The following is a 10,000-nucleotide window of genomic DNA, read 5'->3' on the forward strand; positions in this document are numbered from 1 at the left end:
CCGCCGCCCACCAGGCCGCCGCCACCACCGCCCGCACACCCCACGCCCAACAGCACCAAGCCGTCGTCCAGACCTCCCACCACACCTCCACGCCCTCCTCGGCGGCCCCCGCCCACAAGCGGAAGCGGGAGGATGAGCGGGACGTGGCGGCCATGACGATGGCGGCCAAAGCCAAGAAGAAGAAGATGATATCCACCACTACCTCAAAGGACAGCAAGAAAGAGATTAAACTGTACTGTGTCTGCAAGACGCCTTATGATGAGTCCAAGTAAGACACACACCTACATATATATATACATATAAACACCTACATACATATACACACACACACACACACACACACAGCACTATGTTTCTGCGCAAGGCATTAAACACCAGAACATCCTCCTGTCAATGATAAGGGGAAGACAATACAGGGTTATACAGTTTGTGTGTCTGTCTGTGTGTGTATGTGTGTGTGTATGTACCTGTGTGTGTGTGTGTGTGTGTGTGTGTGTGTGTGTGTGTGTGTGTGTGTGTGTGTGTATGTGTGTGTATGTGTGTGTATGTGTGTGTATGTGTGTGTATGTGTGTGTATGTGTGTGTGTGTGTGTGTGTGTGTGTGTGTGTGTGCAGATTGATTGTGACTAAGCCACATGTGACTCCCTGTGTTTCAGGTTCTACATAGGCTGTGACCTGTGCACCAACTGGTACCACGGCGAGTGTGTGGGCGTCACGGAGAAGGAGGCCAAGAAGATGGACGACTACATCTGTAGAGAGTGTAAGAAAGCCCAGGAGGGAAACACGGAGGAGCTGTACTGTATCTGCCGGACGCCCTACGACGAAGCACAGTAAGGACTGGGGCAGTGTGTGTGTGTGTGTGTGTGTGTGTGTGTGTGTGTGTGTGTGTGTGTGTGTGTGTGTGTGTGTGTGTGTGTGTGTGTGTGTGTGTGTGTGTGTGTGTGTGTGTGTGTGTGTGTGTGTGTGTGTGTGTGTGTGTGTGTGTGTGTGTGTGTGTGTGTGTGTGTGTGTGTGTGTGTGTGTGTGTGTGTGTGTGTGTGTGTGAGAGACGAAGCACAGTAAGGACTGGGGGAGTGTGTGTGTGTGAACTGAAATCCTTGTATCATTTGTCTGGTCATTTAGTTTCCCTTACATGAGAATGATGTTCTCTTTGAAGTCTAGGGGTGAAGGTCATACAGTACCATATCAAGCATAAACATGTTTGTATCCCTCCATTTGTATCTCTCTCTCCGATTGCAACTACCACAAAGTAACAGGATATTCCATGTCCCCCGCCCCCCCTCCCCTCCTCCCGACACGGTTATTCATTGGTCTCTATTGGTCCACTGGCTGGTGAACCAGTCAGAGTGTAACGTACCATCCTGACCCGCCCCTCTTCTTCCCAGGTTCTACATCGGCTGCGACCGCTGCCAGAACTGGTACCACGGCCGCTGCGTGGGCATCCTGCAGAGCGAGGCCAACCACATCGACCAGTACGTGTGCCCGCAGTGCCAGTCCACGGAGGACGCCATGACGGTCCTCACGCCACTCACCGACAAGGACTACGAGGGCTTGAGGAGGATCCTGCGCTCCTTACAGGTACACACACACACACACACACTCCTCAAAGAGAAGGACTATTAAGGGTTAAGAAGGAACCTGTGCTCCTTACAGATATGTCCCCCCCCCTCCCCACACACACACACACACACACACACACTTACATCTGTCCCCTACCCCTTGCCCCCCACCTCACCCATCTCACAGTCAAGAGCTACAGGTATGTGGGCTCAACCCCCCCCCCCCCCCAAAACACACATACATTAATCTGAGAGGAAACAAAGCCCTCCTCTGTTCCTCTCATGTCCTATCTGATCTGGTCTGCTCCCCTGGGCAGCAGTTGGACAGCTGCCTCGCTGCAGGGATTTTTCCAACCCTCCTCTCCTCCTCCTCCTCCTCCTCTTCTTCTCCTCCCTTTCTCTTCACTCCGTCCCTCTGCATGGCACAGACACGAGTGAGAGCAGCAACATCTGTGTTGAGCCAGCTGCTTCCAATGCCATGTTCACGGTTGTTTGTTTTTCTTGACTTCTCCGCTTCGTCCGTCTCTCAAAGTGTCTCCTTTCTTTTCCTCTTTTCCTCTTTTTTCTCCTTCTGTCTGTCTCTTTGTCTCTCAGGCGCACAAAATGGCGTGGCCCTTCCTCGAGCCAGTGGACCCGAACGACGCCCCAGACTACTACGGAGTTATCAAGGAACCAATGGGTGAGTGGTTCCCTGACACACACACACACTCGCTCACAGACACACACACACACACACACACACACACACACACACAGTACACACACACACAGTACACACACACACACATACACACACACTTTCTCACTCACACACATACACACACTCTCTCAATCAAACACATACACCCATACACACACTCTCTCAATCAAACACACACACACACACACACACACACCATCCCCTCTCCCCCCTGGAGGAAGGAAGCCCTCACACTCAGATCAAAACGGCCATGTAAACGGGGACCTGCGTCAACAGGGCCTTTTTCAACTTCCACACAAACAAGCCCCTTAATGAGGCACGGGTCCTGTGGAAAAGACCCAGAGTCTCTGACTACAGTAGCCCCTGTCACAGTGCTGCGAGGCTGCTAGGCCTGCCCTGGAAACTCCAGTTCCTCTCTAAAAAACTCTACCTACCTCTCTCTCTCTACCTTGCTCTCTACCTCTCTCTCTCTCTCTCTCTCTCTCTCTCTCTCTCTCTCTCTCTCTACCTCTCTCTCTCTACCTACCTCTCTCTCTCTACCTTGCTCTCTCTCTCTCTCTCTCTCTCTCTCTCTCTCTACCTCTCTCTCTCTACCTACCTCTCTCTCTCTACCTTGCTCTCTCTCTCTCTCTCTCTACCTCTCTCTCTCTACCTACCTCTCTCTCTCTCTACCTTGCTCTCTCTCTCTCTCTCTCTACCTCTCTCTCTCTACCTACCTCTCTCGCTCTACCTCTGCTAGTCTCTGTTTGGTGCGGTGTAGCGGCCCGGGCCAGAGTAGCTTTGGGTTTAGATTAAATCTGATGACAGAGAAGAAGGCTCTCTTTGATATGGGCAACGGGGTCGGGCGGCCGGCCGGCCGGGTGGGTGGGTGGGGGTGAGGGAGGTTAAGAATTGGATATGTTTGTTTAAAATGGAGTCTAGGGGAGGAGGTTAGGGTGGGATGGATATGGATGGATGTGTGTGTGTGTGTGTGTGGTGTGGTGGGGTGGGGGGGCAGCAATACAGAGAAACCACCATTGGGACTATACTGGGGAAGGGTACAGTGCCTTCAGAAAGTATTCAGATCCCTTCACTTTTTCCACATTTTGTTGTGATATAGACTCAATTTAAAATGGATTAAATTAAAATAATTTGCCATCAATCCACACACAATACCCCAGAGTGATAAAGCGAAATCACGTTTTTAGATATTTCAGTAAATTTATTAAAATTGAAATACAGAAATATCTCATGTACATAAGTATCCGGACACCTTTGCTATGACACTCTTAAAATTAGCTAAAATGCAAACATGTCATCAACAAATCACTCAATAAATTGAATTGAGTTCATCTTAATCCAAGGATAATAGTTCATGTAATTTTGGAATAAATATATTTTTTTTTAATAGGGTCTCTGATTTGCATAGGAATCAATTACACACTGTGTGGGATCAGGTTGCCATTACAAACTGAGCAAATGGAGAGGAACAAAACTGCTCAGGAATGCGACCCTGAGGCCCGGGGAGACTTACAATGTGCTTTCTCGCTGACCAGCGCGGCGATCATTTGGTACACGGTCGCCTTTGAGCCCTCAAAGACACGTTCATAACAGTGACAGGATCGTTGCCAGGGCCGACGGTCGATTGGTCACAGCGCTCACATCCCTGGTAATTAAGTTTGGAGGGCTGAGTGAGGGGTTGGGGTTGAGACTGGTGTCCTGCGCAGATTCTTCCTGTCACATTGAAACTGATCTATGACCACTTGAAGATAAATTCTTGAATGTCTATCAAGCATGTGCCTCGTAAACTACAATTAACTTGGAAGCACAATTATGCAACAGCTGGAAGGGAACGTCAGTGAGAAAGTCGACCTCCGTTCTGATGGATTTACGTCCTCATCTTTATACTGTTCATACTGTTTATTTGTTATTATTTCTATTTTATTTTATTTTAAAACGTATTGTTGCACTACTCTGTGGCACTGTCACTTTTGCATTTCACTGTATACTTGTATGCACATGACAAATAAAGAATCTTGAATCATCCTGTTGTTTTTTTCTTGTCGTCTTTTTCTCCCTCCTTTTTCTAGACCTTTCGACGATGGAGGACAGGATGCAGAAGCGCTACTATATCAAGCTGACGGAGTTCGTGGCGGACATGACCAAAATTTTCGACAACTGCCGCTACTATAACCCCAGTGACTCGCCCTTCTACCAGTGCGCCGAGGTCCTGGAGAACTTCTTCGTCCAGAAGCTCAAAGGGTTCAAAGCCAGCAGGTGAGAGTCAGTCCCCCCAACCCCCCCCCCCCCCCTTACTCCTTGACCCCCGCCTCAGTGACCTCCTAACTGAACTCATCCAAACCTCATTTCCTGATTCGTTCTCTTTATCCCATCAAACGTGGCTTGCACTCCTTTCTTGTTTGTGGTGTTTCCCTTCCTTCCTTCCTTCCTTCCTGAGGACTTTCCTGTCTTTCTTTCTTCGAATCTTTCCTCACCCCCCGACTTTCAGACGTTTTACCACTGTAGAGAGATGTAGTAGAGTTGGACGCTTTGATGTTCCTTGGTTTGTCGAGTTTGTATTTCTGTAGTGTTTGTGCTACTTTAGATGTCCTCCACTAGCCTTCCCACTCTGATCTGCCTGTGATCTGCTGTGTGAAGTGCGTGCTGGCGGGCGGGCGGGCGGGCGGGCGTGCGTGCGGGCGTGCGTGCGGCTCAGACCCTCTAGTAGTATGCACTTAAGAGCGACCATCTCTTGCTGTCTGAAGTTTCAGTTTTGACCCTGTAGCTCTCCACCCCCTCGCATTGTGTCTGTGGTTGTGTGTGTATGTTGTGTGCTTATGGTCATGTGCTTCACCTGCATGTATTTATACCATCCATTCTCTCTCTCTCTCTCTCTCCCTTCTCTTGCAGATTGTGATGTCATACTGAACTGAACTGGGTGCCGGGGGTCACACTCTAAAATTTAATCTATCCTGGACCTTGCTGTTTTTATAGCTCAGAAACAGCCTCAAATTTTTGTAAGAAAGTGCATATATGTAAATCTACACTGTGGGTGTTTTTTTTGTATTTTAGAAGGAAAGAAACTTTAAAAACATTTCTCTGATTTGATGATGATGGCAGCCATGTTGGTCACACAAAAGCAATCAAGGGAAAAGCATCTTCTTTTTCTTTTTTTCTTTTTTTTTTTCTTTTTTCTTTTTACCTTCATCTCACAGACGAAAGATATTAGATTTCAGTTGAGGTGATTTCGGTTCATGTCTCTAAATCAGAAGCTGGTAACAATAATATCAAGGTTTTGAGAAGGTTAGTTAAATGTGGCTCATCACATTCATCACTGTGGTTTTTGCAAACATTTTCATTTTTCTTATAGCTCTAAAACAGCCTAAAGTTTTTTGTAAGAAAGTGCATATATGTAAATCCACACTGTAGGTGTGATTTTTCATGTATTTTAGAAGGAAATAAACTTTAAAAACATTTATCAGATTTGAATATGATGGCAGCCATGTTGGTCACACAAAAGCAATCAAGGGAAAAGCTTCTTTTTTTTTTTTCTTTTTTTTTTTTTTAACTTCATCTCACGGACAAAAGATATTAGATTTGAGTTGAGGTGATTTCGGTTCCTGTCTCTAAATCAGAAGCTGGTAACAATAATATCAAGGTTGAGAGAAGGTTAGTTAAATGTGGTTCATCACATTCATCACTGGTTTTTGCAAACATTTTCATTTTTCTCACACGTTATGTTATATTTGACTGACTCATGCAGATAACTTATCATTTAATTTAACTGTTTATTGTATTGAAGACTTGCAAAAATGTATACCTCCTCTTAGCTTGGCCATTTTAAAGAAAGTTAAAGAAAAATTCATTAGTTAGTCTTTTATCAGATATTACTCATGTATAATGTTATTATTTTATGTACATATTATATCCTTTTGTGAAGGAGTATCTTATGTCCAAAAGGAAATAATAGTAGGAAGAGATAGATCAGAGGAAAAGTCAATTGTGTTACTTTTGCAGTTCATTTCTGATGAGCTTGACAGTTCCAGTTTGACAGTTTTATATAGTATGTCCTCTCTGTATATACAACGTTGAAACAACGTATTGCCTTTCTGCTCAAAACATCTGACCCCTACTGGCATGCAATACGTGTTTTTGTTTTTGTATTCCTCTCTAGTGCATATTTTTGTCATTTGTCAAGCTTTTAATAAAAAAAAAAAAGAACAAACAAACAAACAAACAAACAAACATCAACTGAGTCATCCCAAACTGTTTCCTCTTTTTGTATTTTGTAGGTCTAATAACAACAAACTACAGTCAACTGCCTCTTAGAGCTCACAGGCCACACCCCCTTCTAAAGCTAACTGTCACTCTGGCGCCAATGCCATGGTTGATTGGTTCCTATCTGAACACTCGTACCCAATGGTGAATCCAGGATGTTTCTGAACCCGCCCACCTACCCCTCCACGTTGGGAGAACCTGGAGAGAGTTGCGTCCCTGTTTAGAACCAGCACACACAAACACACACTAAAGGCAGGACTGGCGCACACTCTCAGGCTGAATGGCAGCTGTACCAAACCGGACCGGCCCACTCCACTCTTCAACCCAAGTATGTGGTGTCGGAAGGGGAAGAGACACACCTTGGGAAGGTCCCTCTATCCGAACCTTGGGAGATACCAAGTCTCCCAAATTTGCGGGGGGGGTTGGGGGGTGGGGATCATGGACAGCCTCGGACTCTGTTTTGCAGCCGGGTTCCTTCTGTTCACACCTGCCCTTTCCGAAAAAACACTTCCCCCATCCGGAGGTTGAAGACCGAGGCTCCGACATGCTCCCAGTGAAGTCCACCAGAAGACTCTTGGTTCAAGTGCAGTGTAAACCAAGGCAGCAGTAGACTGTTCAGGAGCTGTGTTTGTTCTGTAGCTGTTCCTCCATCTCTCTTTTTGTATGCTGTATCTCTAACATGGGTCGGTTGCTCCTCCTTCCCCTGGGGTGAACTTCAGTCTCATGCTGACACTTTCCAGCTGTCCCCTACTTCCTCATAACGTGAGTCCTCATTCTGAACAGGTCAGAGTAGCGCGCGCACACACACACACAAACATAGGGACAAACATAGGGACAAACATGCAAACACACACACACACACACACACACACACACACACACACAGGGCCAGTTTGAAAGCTCTGTTTGGAATAGCTGATCTTAGATCAGTGTGAACCCACCTGGTAGCACCCGATGATAACTGAATGTGTCCTGATCCCAGAACAGCCCATAAGAGAGTCAAAGTTCCATTTTCATCGAATATCTCACTCTGCAGTGCAGCACCAGTAATGCTACACTTGTTTCATATGCTATCCTGTTTTTAAATCCATTATTTGTCAGAAACAAAGCTCTGTTTTCCTTTGGGGGGGGGGGGTTTTGTGTGTTACCACCATATTGATATGTATGTGAAACACCAAGAAAATGAGCTCTTTCACAGTGTGTAGACTGTTCTCTAACATTTTTAATTGAATGAACGTTCAATCCAATGAGCCCAATGGACATTCTCCAGGGCCTTCCACAGGGGAAAATAGATGGATGGATTTGGAGAATGTGAGAATTGTAAAGGGCCTATTTAACCGAAGTTTACTGACCCCCTTCTTCACATCCCACCCTCAGCCTCTCCCATCCTCCCCCCTCCTTCCTGTTCCTCCTTCCTGTTCTATTTTGTCGTGCAGGTTAACTCACATCAGGAGAGGCTGGTGGAGGTAGACATTAGAGGACGGGCTCATTGTAATGCGTCGAATGGAACGAGGAATGGTATCAAACACACTTCTTTCTATTCCATGCGTCACAATGAGTCTGTCCTCCGATTTCTACCTCCATCAGCCTCCACTGACTCACATGCATCTCTCAACACGCAGTCCGCCATCTGCCCCACCCTAGAAGACTTGGAAGTCAAATAATTCAGTAATAGTTTTTCCACGGTATCTAGTAAGCATTTTGTGGTCTATGATCGTCTTTCTGGGGGTAATAAAACTATGGGTGGGGAATCTTTAAACTGTGGGGTTTGTATGGAGATTTTTACGGTCATTTTTATCATATTTGGAAATCTTTTCTAATCTCTTGATCATTGTAGCGATTATTCTGTATCCGGGGGTGACAGCATTTGGTTAACATTGATGCTTGTATTAAATGAAACGATTATAGATAACCAAGTGTTGTTTTTGAGGTGTCCACAGCGTTTTGGAGGTTGGCTGTGAGTTGAGAGATTGTGTCAAAGATCTGTTATTTAGTCCCATTCTCTGCTCTGTATGCATTTTAAACGATGCTCTACAACATTGTATTCTTCCCCACCTTACATAATGCATCGTCCACAATTTGTATTTCATAATGTATATAAAATGGCTGTCAATATACTAAGAGATTAGAGATTTTTAGAGTGTTAGTATTTTTAATTGTTCACCATTTTAACCAGCAACTAAGCCTACCTGTACATTTTCAATTGTTTATTTTTTTTCTTCCTCTATGTTTTATCAAAGTGAACTCTACATTTAGGTGAAATTGCCCTTTATATTAAAAAGTGCTGCATATTGTGTGCATATTGATTTTAAATGGGGGCGGGGGAATGTTTCACTCTTATGAAGAGTTTTATTTTTTTCGGTTTTATTTTCGTTTTTTTTTAAAGAAACACCTACCGGTTCTACAACACATCTTAACTTCATCACGGTATCTGTTATTTATTCATGTCATATCGTTGAAAACGCTTCACTTTTGAGTAATGGCGAAGTACATGTAACTGGGGCAAAAATACTATCTATGTTTTTAACAGATTGTGGCAACTCTTAAGAGATACTTTTTTTGTACTTGATAGGACATTTCATCCTAGATAATAAAGTAATGTTTTTGACATCATTTGAGTGTTGTGGTCTCTGTTTCTCCTGCCGATGTTGATGTTCATTCATGTTATATGATAGACTAAATACTACACCGTTCTCAAAAGGGATGAAGGACCAAGACACTATCAATTTAAAATGCCTTTATTTATTGTGGCATGTTTAACACAACAAACACTATCAACTATCCTTGTCCCTGATGAAGGCCATGTGGAAACATGGTTGTTGTGGTAAACATACAATAAATAAAGGCATTTTCCATTCATGAAGAGTGGCTTGGTCCTCCTTCCATTTTAATGACCAATGAACCCTTTTACCAGCATCTCTTCCCTTACTTATTTACAGAACAAATAGAATATTCCTACTACACACAGTTCATTGTTACGCACACATTTAGTACAGGAATTCATGCCTTTCACAAACTCTTAGTGAATGGACTAACAGCACAGTATATGACTTCACAATACAAAACAATGGTGGAAAGGATTAAAGGCCCTGCACACCGACTGTGGCTTCCATAACAAATCATCTCTGGGTGAATGTTAGGTTAATCACTGGACACTGATCTGAGGTTAGAGTTATCCCCCTGAATGACTGAGGTTAAGATGTATGGCAGGTAAGCTGATCCTAGATATGTACATGGACAAGAGACAACATCTATCTGTTGGTGGAGGTGAGTAGGAAACCATCGTACAGAAGTGGCTGCAGGGAAAGGATGCTTCAAGGGTGGAGCAGCCCCGTTTTCATGGATAGTGAGGCTGGAACACGCAGGACACACACACACACACACACACACACACAATCTCTCATTCTCACATTCGCTGTTTGAAAAGAACCCACGAAACACACACACACACAGCAGCCACTTCTGTTATTGTCGTTGACCTTCC

The 10,000-nt window shown here is 44.7% G+C and overlaps 1 protein-coding gene across 3 annotated transcripts in view; it reads left to right on the forward strand.

Moving 5' to 3' along the window:
* Positions 1–6,885, forward strand: part of LOC310821669 (nucleosome-remodeling factor subunit BPTF-like) — a 33,732-nt gene extending 26,847 nt beyond the window's left edge. For all 3 annotated transcript variants that reach the window (XM_083693802.1, XM_083693803.1, XM_083693804.1), the window contains exons 27-32: positions 1–268; positions 657–830; positions 1,386–1,578; positions 2,154–2,238; positions 4,329–4,515; positions 6,531–6,885. The exon at positions 1–268 is cut by the window's left edge and continues 55 nt beyond it. In XM_083693802.1, coding sequence (XP_083549928.1) covers positions 1–268; positions 657–830; positions 1,386–1,578; positions 2,154–2,238; positions 4,329–4,515; positions 6,531–6,567 — 944 coding nt within the window. In that variant the 3' untranslated portion in view covers positions 6,568–6,885. The remainder of the gene's footprint in view (positions 269–656; positions 831–1,385; positions 1,579–2,153; positions 2,239–4,328; positions 4,516–6,530) is intronic.
* The last annotated feature ends 3,115 nt before the right edge of the window (positions 6,886–10,000 follow it).

This window comes from Argentina silus, assembly GCF_951799395.1.
Source record: "Argentina silus genome assembly, chromosome: 22".
NCBI classification, from domain to species: Eukaryota; Metazoa; Chordata; class Actinopteri; order Argentiniformes; family Argentinidae; genus Argentina; species Argentina silus.